At 41.0% G+C, this 16174-nt stretch overlaps 1 protein-coding gene across 4 annotated transcripts in view; it reads right to left on the bottom strand.

Annotated features, from left to right (window-relative positions):
* Positions 1 to 16174, bottom strand: part of MLLT3 (MLLT3 super elongation complex subunit) — a 183043-nt gene that overhangs the window by 144884 nt on the left and 21985 nt on the right. For 2 of the 4 annotated variants that reach the window (XM_072153826.1, XM_072153843.1), the window contains exons 1-2: positions 10645 to 11406; positions 6577 to 6757 (exon numbers count right to left, since the gene is read on the bottom strand). In XM_072153826.1, coding sequence (XP_072009927.1) covers positions 6577 to 6757; positions 10645 to 10647 — 184 coding nt within the window. In that variant the 5' untranslated portion in view covers positions 10648 to 11406. Of the gene's footprint in view, positions 1 to 6576; positions 6758 to 10644; positions 11407 to 16174 lie in introns of those variants that run through there. The other 2 variants (XM_072153835.1, XM_072153852.1) reach the window with 2 other exon arrangements.

The raw sequence follows: 16174 nt of genomic DNA, 5'->3' as shown, positions 1-16174 counted from the left end.
GTAATACAGTACATTATTGCAACTGCAACAGTCGTTAATTGTACAATGAACTGGCATAGGAAGAAGTTAAAATGCTTTCCTTATATTCATCCAGCCCCTGTGGTAAGGCTTCCCAAGCTTTTACACAGTCATTGTCAGATGACTATGCAGATAGCTGACCACCCATAAGTAGCCTCACTGTTCAGTTTATCGGTGTCCCCAATCTCCTTACTTGGATAATCTTTACCTCAATTCCAGATAAAGTTTTTTTTTTTTTTTTATACTGGTCATTTCCACAGTGAATGGAAAAATAAATAATAAAGATTGTCCCCTGCTCAAGATTTTCCACGTAAGAAAGAACTCTTCATTTAAATGGCCGTGTAACCAGGAAGGTTGAGGGATCCTTAAATGATTATCTAGGAACCAGGACTATGCCATAAATATTTAAGATAGAAATACCTGTTCAGGGCTCATCTACCTTAATATAGGCATAGAACCAGATAAACATCACCGCCCTGTTTGCTTAATTCAAGTTAAATTAAATGAAAACTGAGATCAGAACAGAGAGGTGATCCTGGGTCAGATAAACCTTTATATACATATAATTTGTCACTCAGAATTCTGAAATAAAGTCTAGAAGAACCAGTAACAACAGTATAACGAAATATCTGTGAATCATTTAGGAGAGGAAAAGATAATGTATCAGGCTTCCTGGGTTCAGAGAAGCAGAATGAGGTGTTTGAACAAGCTAACATTTTTACATTGCTGCTTTGAGAGAACAGACCAGTCAATCTCCCTAGGCAGGTCTGGCTATAGTACAGTATGTAACCTGTACACTTTCTTTTTTCATACTTCCATCTATTCTTCTTACAGGACCATTTACAACAGATATATAAGGGGTGAAGTACAACAGTGCTCATTTTACCTGGACAAACACTGTTTTTATGATGTTTTTTGCATGCACTTGAAACCACTGCTTCAGCTGGGTGAACATACAGCAGAGGACGTAACAGATAAATTATGCTGCTTTTGTTATTCTAGATCATTCCCTGCATTTACCTCTTCAAAATACTAAATTAAAAAGGAATTACATTAAGAATTAATTAAATGGAGACATAATCTGCTCTACCCTAGAACAGCAGTTATTAAATGCAAGAAAACAAATCTAACTAATGCCTCCAAACACAGATTATAGGTAAAAAGTATAACTTGTTCACATATTATAAGCGTCTGTGGCAATACATATAATAGTGGTGTACCCTTGTTATTTCCATATTTCAAGGCAACAAGAGCCAACAGGTAAGCGATTATCCCAAAGGGTGACTAGACTGCCACACAAAAATCTGTACACAAGGTAAATTAACAGGACATTGGTGTAATAGTTTAATTTACTGACAGAGAAAAACACAGAGTAGACCATAGTAAAACTCAATTTTTATGGAATATTGGAAACACTAAAAATCAATCCAAAAAAACCCCAAAACCTAATCCATGATAATGTTGGCTAGGGCAATTTACCAATGGAGTCCATTACTCTTTTCCACTATGGTAGAGAATAACCGAAATAATTTAATACAGAATGTTAAAAAAGCTCTTCCGTTTACCATCAATTCACATCGACTTGCATGTATGTAAGGTTCCCTTCCATCATTCTTCTGTGCCTTCTATATTTATGGAGTGCTATGAATTCCGTGGTGCTAAACATTTACTAAAAACAAGTACAAATAAATACAAAAGACACCAGTCTGGATAAATGATGGAAGAAACACGCTGCATAAAGTAACTCACAAAACCTCTCAGTTATTTACTGTAAGTTTGTTATATGGGGCAAATATCTGAAACAATTTAGTTAGACCCTTGAAAGGACTGAAAAAGCGTCACTCATTAACCATTTTTTCTAGCCTGTCACATGTAGAAAAGATAAAGTGACGTTAGAGAGAGGTGTCTTTACATTACTGTAAGTCTTCAATGTCTGGAAAAATGAAATGAATCAGAGACACCAGTGGCTTGTTGTATGCACACTGAACTTCAGCAACAGTTTTTAGTGAATAGAAAATGTTCTGAGTCATGTGTAATTACAATATGACAAGGTCTCTGCCGGGCCATGTAAGCTGGCAAATTTCCCAGCACTTGTCACATTGCGGAAACACATACAGACCAAGTAGAGAGAAAAAATGTCAACTCACAAAAACTATAGAGTTATAGAAACTGGGCTATCAACAATTTATTTCCAAGTGAAAGAGAAGCTCCTGGGACTAACAGAAAGCTAGTTGCTATATTTGCCTCATCATGAGCAAAGCCATGTCGTTGTAAATGTAGCTGTGTCTTCCAACCTAGCAACAATTTCTAAGCCAGACTGGCAATCACTTCCCCAAGGACAAAAACGAAAATCACAAGGGGAATATTGACCAAGGTAGGGTATAAGGCAAAAACTGGAGTACACAGAGGTGAAAAACTATAAAAATGCATAAGACTTCATGAAATCATGCATAATTATACAAATGAAGTATTTATAGAAGATAACATATACAGCTATATAATTAAGGGGATGACTAAATATACCAAAAACATAATAAGAATTTTACCATAAAACCAGTTCACGATCCTGAGCCTTTCCAGATGAAAAACTACAATTCTCATCGACAGCTTTCTAAAATTATAAGATGTACATTTGCAAAAGATGGAGTCAGGGGTTGGAGAATACTTATGTTATTTTAGAACACTAAAATAACATACATAAACTGTTCTACTAAACATACTAAAAATGTGCTTTAAAGTCGAGTTAACTTTTTAACTTTTTATATGGAGCACAGAAAATATATTACACTTTAAAAATGACCTCCTATTTGTCAAGACTGCCAATTTGAAACTTTAATCAAAAAGTTGCAAATCCGCTTCAGGACACAAAAATGTCACGTTTCAAAATGAAGCTACACTGATCATGGCTAGCAACCAACTGTTCTGAATTTGATATGCTTCAGATGACATTGAAAGAAAATATTCTGAGTGTGAGTGTGTGTGGGGGGTGGGGGGATTACCATTGTCAATATGTCGATTTTTGGAATTTTAAAGTGTCTGCTGCAAATGCAGATGTGATTGAAAGATTTCATTAGGCAAGGTACCTTACTCCAGTATTTTAGAGTGTCTTAGGCAATGTGCACTTGGTGCATTTTCAAACTTTGCTAAAGCGTTTGCGTTTCCCTCGTATTTGGCAACACTCCAGCAATGTTACCTCAACACGTGATCACGGGGGAAGCCTTTGGATTGCGTTTCAAAATGCACAGTGTGTCATTTGGGGCGAAAGTCAAAAATACAAAGTCGCAAATATTTTACAACTAGTTCCTTAGTGTCAATTGGGGACAGGAGTGGATTTGCGCCTAAATTTACACATTTTTAAAAGTATGTTCTTTATAATTCTGCCTTCTACATCTGGATTCACACAATAAATCTGAGGTAAGGTGACTTATTTTTATATAAGAGAAGTCACAAAATTGGTGCAAATAAACAGGTATGACTACCAGTGGCGTAACTAGATGCTGATGGGCCCAAGTGCAAAGTCTGTGCCAGGCCCCCCCGACTATAATGTATGGTTTATAGAAATAGTCTTCTAATATGGGAAAGTGACACTATAAGGGTCCCCTAAACCTCTTGGGCCCAGGTGCGACAGCAAACTCTGCACCCCCTCAAGTTACCTGATGACTACTTTGTGGACTTTAAATCCAGGAAACTGAAGTAATTGCAATAATACAACTCCAAATATATTCTGATTGTTGTTAATATTAAACAGGTTTATATTTGTTGTGACTTGTTTTTGAATACTTGTATTGCCCGTAAAATATAAAAAGCTCTTCTCTGAGCTCTGCGTTGTACAGTTCCTTTGTAGTTGCTTCTAGAAACGTATTACTAAAATACCATTTAATTGTTAGCAGTCGGGAGTAGTAACCCTGCACAGTCCAACGCTGTCCTGTCAGTGTGAGCATAACCAGAGAGTGTGTGTAGAGACACATCTCCTGAAAAAAGAGGAATGGTTACGCCTAGTTGACAATTTACACATTCTAGGAAGAATATCACAATGAAAAGATTCTAAGAAAATAATACTTCAGAATTGTTATTTCATGAGAAATGCAGAACATGTCAGAAGAGCTGACAGATCCTCTAATGGAAATTAGAGGGTTCAGAGTCATTTTATGGAATTCCATTAAAAGAGCAATAAAGAACAAACAGGGAATTGCACGTGCATAATAAAGAGATTAAATAAATAATGGGCTCCTTGACATGACAATCCCACAGGGTTTTTAACTTTGTTCCTTTCAAAGTGCACACTACTGCCTAAAGAATTACTAAACCTAAATATCTTAGTGCCCTGCAGCTACTGGGAATATACAGCAGCAGTGATGTACAGAAATCCTTAAACATACATATCTATACTATCTCTATGAAAGTACTCATTCTAAAATTCAAATGCTGTTGGAAAACTCCCTTCAAGATCTGCATGGAGATACCAAGCCTACTTTTAGAATCTTAGATCAGCGACTCATACATTACTCTAGTCAGTGAGGTTTTACCATATAGCTGACACATGAATGACTTTACCATAATCTTGTTCTAAGTAGCAACATGACTTCAACATGCACATAAAAGATTACTGATCAGACCGGAGATAGTGGACAACAGCATTTTCTGCAGACAAAACGCAACCATCTTTACTAAAATTAAAAGCCTGTTTAAAGTTTATAGACCCTTAACCAAATTTTGTTTTATGCATGACACAGAATACAATGTAAACTGTATATATTTTTTACACTGAAACATTATATAAAATGTAATTTAAAAAAAATGCATGTAAAATTTTGTGAAGAAAAGTTTTTGTTTTCATCCAGCAGGGTTAAGGATAACATTTCCTGAATTGGTCTTTCCTTTATACACAGAGCAGCAGCATTTCAAAAGAAAACAAAGAGCAAAAACACCTCTTAAATAATGCATTTTATGTTTATTTAAATTTAACCTCTACAAAGGACCACCAACGCTTTGTAGTGAGTGGTTAAAATTCTTAATGCCGCTATACCTTTGTCACAGATATTACCCAGCTCTTTCCTTGATTTCAAAAAGTTATTTATGTTAATGTTGCTCAATTGCTCTTGGGGATGTTACCAGAGCCCCACCAGGCTCCAGCATCATGTCTCCTGCAGTACTTCTAACCCAGCCGCTGCCTTACCTCCAGATGATGTCATTTGGCTTTTGGAAATACTCACGCAAGCATCATGTGCTATTAAATGCCCTGACGTCTGCTATGGAGAAGCAGACGACAGGAAGGGGAGGGCCAGAGGAGGCAGCGGCCATGTAAAGCTGTGGGAGACTTCATGGCAAAGTCCGGGGTGGTCTCCAGTAATGCCACAAAAGTCCTTCAGCTACATTAACATAAAGGAGTTTTTAAAAAGGGGGGAACCAGGAAAGAGCCTTAAAAAAGAATGTTAAATTACGTGATATTTTTTTCTATAAATCAAAATCTAGTCATAAGTACATATGCTGTTAAAACCAAACCATGAATTTGTTGGTTAAGATGTGATAATGTGTTATTTGCACACTTCCAAACCTTTTAACATGTATAAAACATTCAATGGTTTAAGAGATTATTTAGACGTGACATGCAGATATCTCACATAAATCAATACAAGTGAATGTTGCCAGCCAAGAGATTAGAAGTGAGTAGCAGAAACATATACAGACCAGTGAGGGACTAATGCATTTCCTGAATAATCACACAAATGGGGGCTTAGTGATATCTATTTACACAGAAACTCAAATCAAAGGGTGAAATATGCTATGTATACATTAAATCAAGACAGGAGGTCTGTCTTTTTAAACGTCGAAAAGTAAACATTTTACTGCTCAAAAGTTCCATATGTGAGCTGTAAATGTCTTCATCAGGCTCCTTCCACAAACCTAGCCAAGCAACAAGAGCCAATAATCTAACAGCAATTTCTTTCAATGGATATGGAATACGAGAATTTTGTGGGGAAGCCAAAAGGAACAACTTTCTGCACATCTGTGGCTACTTATAAGCCATACCATCTCATGTAAAACAAACAGGATTTCCATAATAACCAGTATATGAAATAAAATGATCAATAAAAGAACAAAAAGCTGGAAAACCCAGTTTAGTCAGCATTTATCCATGGTGCACAATTTATCAAAAAATTACAGTTCAACAATATAGACTATATAAAGTCAGATTCTGTAGAAGAAACTAAAGTACAAAATATTAAATACCGAACACACGCACAATGACCAATATACCAGCCTCCTAACATGTCTAATTTAATAAGTTCATGTAACAATTCTAGAGCATCATGCTATCCCTCTCTTATTTTTCCTAGAAATATGACAATTGGGTGTTACCAGCTGGGAGCATGTGGTTGCACACCCCACTATGACAAAAGGAATGAAAAGACTGAGACGTCGATGTACATATTTCTGGGAGGAATTTTTTATTTTATCAGGAGAGCTGAAGGGTGCCATTTAAACATAATCATCTTGTATTTCCCTTCAAGCTGTATTAGATAGATAAATAGTACAAAGAGTGAAGTGGCTCCTTACCTCGTTTTGGTCTTGGAAAACTTTCATGTAAATGAAATACAACTTTCTCCACAAAGTGCTGTATGTTACTGTGCTCTGGTCCTCTGACAAATACCATCCAATCGTGGGTGAAGCCTTCAAGTGTTGGTTTCTTCCTAACCTGGGCTCGATGACCCAGTTCTAGCTTTACTTGTACAGCACACTGCAAAGCAGAGAACAGAAGACACAATCAATCAGCAGGCAGAAGAGAAATTTGGCTAATGCAATGTATGGTGCAAAGTCATACAATGAAATCTCGCCAAAAGATAACCATCCCTGATGCCCCCATTGAAACTTCATGGCCAAAGCTTCCAAGATAAAAAGTTTTCAAAAGGCTGTAAAGAACACATGAGTGGTGACTATAATGTTACATGAACTACTGACTATTGTACATGTAGCCTCTAAAATCCTTTAGCCTGTTTCATGGTGCCGTTAGAACACAGATGTAGGTATACTACATGCATCCCTAAAATCCCCAAAAATCTACCATCAAAATCAAGCAGGATAAACCAGGGACACTTACTCATAAATACAGGCACTGTATATTTGTTATCCATGGCCTCATTCCTTCTAACAACAACTTTTAAACCCATCCTAGTGAACCTGAAGGGATACTACGAGTGTTATCAGAGCCCCTCCGTGCAGCAGATTCAGAGGCTGTTACAGTGTGCAAGGTGCACTTCCCCCTCCCATTGTGTGCTGAAATTTCCTGTGCTGAAGTGCAATTCCATTAGGCAGACGGAGGGGGTGGAAGTGCTGAAGGAGCCGATGGGGAGACTCTGGGGCACATTTATCAAGCTGTCTGAAAGTCAGAATATTTCTAGCTGCCCGTGACAACCAATCACAGCTCAGCTTTCATTTTACCAGTGCTCATGAATTGTTTAAAGGGGAGCTGTGATTGGTTTCCATGGGCAACTAGAAATATTCTTACTTTCAGACAGCCCCAATGTGACAGCCTGTGAATCTGCAGCATGGAGGGGCAATGGTAACCCCCACCCCCACCCACAGGAGCTCTTAAGGCTCATTAGTATGATTTCATAGGTTTATTTTTAAAAGGAAGGAGGCCATGGATAACAAATAAAAGAAGACTACCACAGTCAAAGTGCTTCGATTTTGATGGCAGATTTCCTTTCACTTTTTTTTTTTGCTTCAGGCAGAATTTCAATAAAAAGACTGTCTTCTTCAGCTCTATGGCAAATACAGCAGCCTGCTAAACAGGTGTGAATATCTGCCATGGATCATGTTATCATTCATATTAGCCATGGGATCCAGGGATGACTTGGAAGCTACAAGTTGGAGAACAAATAAATCTATTAAACCAAATGTTGGTTTTGAAATCCATTTGTTTTAAGTATGACACAGTTTAATGAAACCACATTTCATAGCACAGATTCCCAGACCAGACTAATCTCAGAATGTCAAATACATGTATGCACAAAAGGCCCACGTGAAGATTCAAGGCCATAGTGAATGTCTTTCAGAAAAGGTTAATGCATTAGCTGTGTGTTATCCCAATTGTGATCATGTTTGACTAAAGGCCCCAGGGCTTGAGCCAATTGTGTATTCACCCTATTATCACCACTTTCCACACTTCATGGAAGAGCTCTTTGTGCTTAAGTGAAGACCTAACAAAACAAAGAGGGCATCAGTTACAACATTGATATGTAAGCTAAATGTAACCTGACAAGCACTGGTATCCCCAAAGCAAACAAATCATTAATACACAAACAAACAGCAGCCATGGCTGGAAGAGTAAATAGCTATAGGAATGGATCTAGGCTCAGACAACAACTCTGAATACACTACACAAATCCTAGAAATCCATATGCAAGTTTACAACTACTGAGAGAATAAATGGTATTCCAGAGCTGGCACATGAATCTGCCACTAGCAGGGAATGATGAAGAAATGACGGTGTGTAATGTTGTCATGCCTTGGCCTTATAACAAAGAAGTTATGCACAGTGAAGCCCCACCAACAATTATTAACTAATCATTCTACCGACAAATCCCTATCAACAGTTCAATAACCACCATCTCTAATGAAGTGATTATAGACCATCTTTTGGGTCCTGGGTATAAAAGGGTCAGCCTTTCTTCATTGAATGCCACTAGAAGTACTATGCTTCAATTAGGGTAGGTCAATCCCTTAGTAGGTAGTGATAGGTTTACAACTTCATACCACTTTATAAGGTTGAAAGTGGTTATATATATATATATATATATATATATATATATATATATATATATATATATATATATATATATGCAACTATATAACAGCGGGCATGTTGATGCAAATAATTTGTTTTATGTTTAGATTAGGGACAAAGTCTATCACCTAAATGTTCACATGCTCTGGGAAGGCTTATGATGTATATACTGAGCAATAAGGCATCCTATTGGCATCAGGCGATTATGCCAGGGAACAAAAGGAATCAATTACATAATGTATACTGTAGAGTATAAGGTTTTTATGATGCCTGTACAGTAACAGGAGATATGTATGTGACAGAATATCCACAAGAACAGGCTCTAGAACAGTGAAAACAGGGCCTACGGCTGTGACATTGTGTCCCCTGTTTTTATCCATTTTCACACCCCACTGACTTTTTTTTTTGTTACTAGATGGAATCATTCCTACAATACACAATAGATGCCCAATCCTTAAGAGATAACAAATGTTTGAGAGTTGTAACATATATATATATATTATATATATACACATATACAGGCGGTCCCCTACTTAAGGACACCCGACTTACAGACAACTCATAGTTACAGACAGGCCCCTCTGACCTTTGGTGACCTTTCTGGATGCTTTACTATAGTCCCAGACTGTAATGATAAGCTGTAAGGTGTCTGTAACGAAGCTTTATTGATAATCCTTGGTCTCATTACAGCAAAAAACTCCAATTGTCACTGGGGCCCAAATTTTTTTTGTCTGGATCTACAATTATAAAATATACAGTTCCGACTTACATACAAATTCAACTTAAGAACAAACCTCCAGACCCTATCTTGTACGTAACCCGGGGACTGCCTGTATATATATGATCCTTTATACGTGTTTATATATTTATATATGTTCATACATAGAATCCCTCAACAGTAAGGAGGAGATTATAGATGTTACATCAATATTCATGATAGATATGAATTCAATATTTTAGAGGGAACAGGAAGTTGATTTACATATTCTACTCATTTCATTGAAACAGATATAGAGACTACCAGGAGTGATTAGATCTGCAGCAGAGTTTGCAGTCATGACAGGAGCATGGTGTGGTGACTTCTCTCTACAGACAATACACAGTCCTGTGCAGTATTATGTATGAAGGCTTCACCATGTGTCAGTACAATGTGGCTAGGAGAACATGAATCCTGAAGTAAAATACTGTCCATTGCCCCACAAAAGGAGGCAGGGATATGAATGCTGAAGTAAACACTACAGGACCAGCAGCCATTCAGAGGTAAGTGCTCACACAATGAAGCTGGGGGTATGAATACTGAGGTGAATACTACAGGACCAGCAGCCATTCAGAGGTAAGTGCTCACACAATGAAGCTGGGGGTAAGAATACTGAGGTAAATACTACAGGACCAGCAGCCATTCAGAGGTAAGTGCTCACACAATGAAGCTGGGGGTAAGAATACTAAGGTAAATACTACAGGACCAGCAGCCATTCAGAGGTAAGTGCTCACACAATGAAGCTGGGGGTATGGATACTGAGGTAAATACTACAGGACCAGCAGCCAGAGGTATGAGCACCAATCAGACTGCTGTTTCATTTAGTTATAAAATGAAAGCAGTGACGTGGTTTGTTGCTATGGGCAACTACCTCAGTGTCCCTGATGTGGAAGCATCTTCTCCCCTCCATATGGCAGTGTAGTATGATGCGTATGGGTATGTAATGCATAGGTGGGCACTGGGTGTAGTAGATGGTAGAATGAAGCTAGCTGGAGGGTGGTTGGCTATCACTGGCGCAGTTTAACCCCTTGCCCCCCACTCTGCACACACTGCAGCAGCAGTAGAGCGATAGAGAACGCACCATTCTAGCGGCGGCGCCTCCTGCAGCAGCTCCTGGACCTCCGGGCTGCCGTATTATGCGGAACACAAACCAAATCCCAGTGTGAATCTTCTAGATCCCGGTCCAGCTCTTGCAGGTGCCGCCTTACAATCCACTTTTCCAGGATAATCCAGGTGCCAGGTCCCCGCTAATAAAGCAACACCAGAAAGAAATCTACATCAAGATCCAGTTCTAATCCAGCTCCATGACTGTGCCCAGCACACACCGCTCCAGGTGCTGGGGTTCGTATCCTCGGCGATGCCCAGCTCTCAGATCATGCCAGCACACATCGTGCCGCCCCTCCTATGGGCTCTCTGCCACTCTGCGATGCCGGTCCATATACCCATGTAGTTTCCGATCGGCTCCAGCGCATGCCCCTTCAGATGGCCGGGCAGCTGTGATCCACGACTGGCAGCACAAGGATTCCAGTCTACAAGAACGAAATGCAATAATCCAGGCTGATGTGAGCAGCAGTAGTACATAGATGGCAGTGCTGGGGCTGCATTAAGGAAAAGGGTTTGTTCCTCCCCCTGTACTCACCGAGCTGGCCATGCCTAGGGGTTGGGGCAACCTCTTATTCCTCCTCCTTGAAGTTTTATTTGTGCTGCCCAAACCAACAAGGAGGGAGGATCGGGAGGAGGTGGAGGTCTGATGGCAGCCGGCACTGCTCTCTCTCTATCTGTCTGTCTGCCTCTTTCCCCTTGTCTCACTACACGGAGCCCGGGGGCGCATGCGCACTGCCGCCGCCGCTAGACGGCACACGGGGAAGAAGGAGAAGGAGGGAGGGTTTTGGGAGAGAAGAAAGGAAAAAAAAATCACAGGGGAGGAAGGAAAATGCACAAGTCCATATTAGAAACAGAAATGTTAAACATAAAAGCGCGCCCTTATGTGTGTGACTATAGTGTCCTGAGGTAAAGGTGGCAGCATCAAAGGGGGAAACGTAAGGTGACAATAGGGAGAGGGGGAGAATGTCACTTGGGAGCGATGGGGCACCCCAGCTTAGACCCACTGTATAGGAGACAAATGACACCTGAATAAAGACACTACCAGATCTCACCTGAAGGGGGCAGAGCAGTCTGGAAAAATACAGGTGTGAAGCAGGTGCTTGCAGCAATCAAAGTATCAGGTTAGGGCCAATTCACATCTTTGTTATTTTATCATTTATTTGCTTCTGGTACTGTGAGCCAGGAGTGAACACAAAGGTCAGGTTCAAATCTTATCCCCTTGTAGTCTTCATGTGTGATGCAATAAAACTGGTGAAATAGGCGTTACATGGTCGTTAGGTGAGTGTAATGGAAACCAAAAATGGAAGGAGTTCCGCTATCCCTAGACTCTAGTTAACCTTTGTTATGCTTTTGTAATGATGGGGTGCTATTTATAATATAATTCTTTATTTATATAGGGCCTACAGATTACCCAGCGCTACACAGAGCTCGACAAATTGGTCCCCGTCCCCACGGGGCTCACAATCTAATCAACCTACCATGCAAACACAGAGAGAACATACAAACTCTTTGCAGATGTTGACCTGGGTGGGAAGTGAAACCAGGACCCCAGCGCTGCAAGACTGTAGTGCTACCCACTCAGCCACTGTGCTGCCCCATTTTCTTTTAGTGTCAGAGAGTAAGGCCGGTTCCACACTTGCGAAAGGGATACGATGAACTCGCGTCGCTCTTGCAACGCATGCTGCCCGGATCGCACGGCCCGAACGCTGCAAACCGGGACTGAACTGAGTTGCTGAGTTCAGTCCCGGTTTGCAGCGTTCAGGCAGCATGCGTTGCGAGTGTGATGTGAGTTCATCGCATCACACTCACAAGTGTGGAACCAGCCTTAGAGTTCTGCTTATGAGAGTTCGCCAATTAAGACCACCTTGCAGGGGTGTGGAGAATTATAGCCATTGATCCTCCATTAGGGGAATCCGGGAAATTTTGGGGGGAAGTTTTCCACAGTGGGACAAGGGAAAACAACATCTCCTTTGTTTACCATTAAGCATCCTTGGGATAGGGCTTAACTTGCTGATAAGTTGGGGTCTTAGTGCTGAGACCCCTGCAGATCGTGAAAACGAGGGGTCCGTCTCACCGTTCGTTGCCTAGTCAGATTAATGGTGCAGACGGCCACGCATGACTGTTCTGAAAGGGACTCTGCTGGACATTTTATTTTAACCCCTTCCCGCTCCGCATTTATCCGCTGCTGAGCACAGTGACCTATCGCTCAGTGGCGGATATATCCGACTCTGAGCTGATGCCGGCTCAGTTCTGTATAGGAGTCAAATCGCCATTGGGATACACAGTAACTAACAGCCGACACCCCAGATCAGAGTGGGCTCCGATCGCGGGTGTTTAACCCGTTAAATGCCGCGGTCAGTGCAACTGTAGCATTTATACTGCCTTCTAGGGGTCTCTTCCCCAAAATCGGGGGGTGGGGGGAGGGGCCGCCGATCATTCCCCTGGCAGCCCTGAGGTCCGATCAGGGATATAACATACAATGACACACTTCAGCCCTGCTGCATGTGAGCTATAAAACACACAGTGAGCTCTGCTTAAACTCCTTCCACCAGTAATAATTATATTTTTGGTTTCCATAGCCCAAGTGCATAACTTTACATTTCTCTGCCCATTCCTCAAGCTTCCACAAGAGGTAGAGGTAGGTTACAGAGCCTCCAACATGGTGTATGTTATAAAAGGAATCTACACCAGCCCCTGGCTGTTTCAGATTCCAATTCCAGTGCAAGTAATGGATTGAAACCTCTTATTAGTTGTAGCGGCAATGGTGATTCGGGTGGTATAGCATTGTGGTGATGCGGGGGTTGTGTGTAGAGAGCTCACAGGCTGAGTTCTCTCAATATAGGGTGGGTTTCAGCTGCATAACACAACTGACACTTGCCTCTAACTGGCACGGTCTGTGCAGGCACAGATCAGTGCCACAGTGGAACCTGACCATGGCACCTTACAGTTCCCATGTGAGATTATTGGAGGGCATTGATCATTTGCCACGACAACCTACAGTCTCATAGAGACTTGTAAGCCTGTCATGGATACTGATCTCTTACAGCTAAGCTATTAGGGATCAGCAATAAAATTTGAATATACTGCAATACAGTAGTATTGTAAGTACCCTAGGGGGCCTGAAATAGGAAGAAAAAAAAAATTAAACCTTTCCCTGACCACCATAAAAAAATACTTTACCAAGATAAAAGTGAAACCCATCAAATACCTTTTGGATATATAAACTGTCCACTTTTGCACCAAATGGTTTAAATGATTGATTTCTTGCATTATGAACCAAACATACCTTGAGAATGCTATAGCTACACTGATGCAGAGTCATAACTTGTATATTACCAGCACTGAGTGGTTTTACTGAAAAACAATTGTAAAAATTAGGATAATGGGGCACATTTACTTACCTGCCCCATCGCGATCCCTGCTCAGCGTTGTTGACGAGGATTTTGAGCTGCCGCGCTTCACTAAGATTGTGCGTCCAATTTCCTTCATGTGTTGCTTCCCTGCTGAGGTCCGCTGGAGTTCACCTTCTTCTTCCCCATGCATGTAAGTGCATTACTTGCGACACAATTTTGAATGTTAAATACCGTGCATTGTCCAAATCCGTCAGATCGTCCGACGCGCCCCCCCCCCCCCATTTGTGTCGCATGAAAGCCGGTGCCGATGAGCCAAAATCCGACAAAAACACTTTCTAAATGCGGCGCACATCGGAAATCGTCAGATATTCCGGTCTGCAGACCTTTAGTAAATGAGCCCCAATGAGTCTCTGTCGCTCGTTTGGCAGACTCAGCGCTTCTTACACTTCTCAGGAGTATGATGTAATCACTGACTTCTGCCTGAAGGCAGAAATAATAAATTACTGTACCATCCCCCAGCTGCTGTGTATGGGTGATCCAGCTCAGTTTGATTAGTCCTGTCTGGAACCGTGCAGACAGCTTGTGTAATGTGTTTATGTATTGCAAGAAGCATGCAATCCAGCTTTTCCAAGGTCATGAATGTCATAATTGTTTTTTAAGCAAAACCACAATATGCTGCTGCATCAGCGTAGCTACAGCATTCTCAAGGTATTATTGGTTCATAATGCATGAAATCAAATGGTAGATTTCCTTTAAAGTGTCTCACTCAGTATGGCACATACTGTGGGTATGATTCTTATTGAAAACGTAACTTTTACATTGATATGTCCTTTTTTGTTGCTTAAATAATATCATGTATCAGTAATTGAATCTAAACCTCAGATTATCCAGTGTTATATTCTGACTTAATTTTTATTTATTTATTATCATTTACTTGACTATTACATTCTACCAATATCCTACTTACTCATTCCCCAAGCAGATATGCATTTAATTATTAGAATCACCTTAAAAAAATATTTTTCTTATTACCTGTACCATACAGAACATAACACATATACATTATAACATTACAGCTGTCAGGCTCCAGGGGTAGTGGACCCACTGGACCACAGTGGACGATGACAGCCAACACCTGGGACCAGTGGCACCCGGTTTTCACCAGAGCCCGCCACAAAGGGTTGGACTTGCGGCGTGGTACCACCAGATCGTTCCACAGGTGCGAATTTGTCCGCGGTGGCAGCCAAGCCGAGGTACACAGACATTAGGCAGAATCATAGTTGGGGACGGGCAGCACGGAAACAGAGTCGGGGACGTAGCAACAGGTCAAGGCAGGCAGAACAGGATCAAAGTCAAACACGGAACCGGGGTCACAACAGGAAATCAAAAAACAGGCACTAGGCAAAGACACAAGCTTTTTCAACGGCATAGAGCACAAAGATCTGGCAGGGTGTGCAGGAAGATGCCAGTTTAAATAGCATTCAGGGAAATAACCAGCGCCAATTAATGGTGCGCTGACCCTTTAATTCTTCTGAAGCAGGCACGCGCGTGGACCGGAGACAGGAGCAGGGACAGGAAAGAGGCGCGGGCGGGGCGAGCAGGGCACGGGTGTATCCGCAACCTGATGTTGAAAATAATCTTTTCCATATTCATTATCCACTATTTACCCATAAATATTATTTTCTCTTGACTTTGTTTTACATATACCTTGGATAGGCATACGTGAACTCTTCCATTCAACCAAGGTAAAGCCGTCATAATATGCACAGCAGCACTGATATGCAGACCCAGCCACATACATGTGGTTACATATCCTATGTAAACACATACACGTCATCTCATTCATTTAACATGTAGACGAGCACATGCGCAGGTGCAGCCTCTTCTCCATCTCCTGCTGTAGCCTATATAATACAGACAGTGTGTGGCCACGTGCTATTATGTAACATCCCCCTTACCCAGGTAAGGGCCAATTCTATTTCTATTGTCGCATACTCCTATGAAGTGTAAAGCTTGTTTTAAAATGGCTTCTCATTTTCTGGTGCTAGTGAGAAGACATATTCTCCTAACATTGCGCACTTCTTGTCTCGGTCCTGTAAGGTAAGAGATAAATTTAATTTTTTCTTTAGTTTAGATCCAGATACTGCAGTGGTG

The sequence above is a fragment of the Engystomops pustulosus genome, chromosome 1 (assembly GCF_040894005.1).
Source record: "Engystomops pustulosus chromosome 1, aEngPut4.maternal, whole genome shotgun sequence".
NCBI classification, from domain to species: Eukaryota; Metazoa; Chordata; class Amphibia; order Anura; family Leptodactylidae; genus Engystomops; species Engystomops pustulosus.
This window is presented reverse-complemented; position numbering and strand designations above follow the sequence as displayed.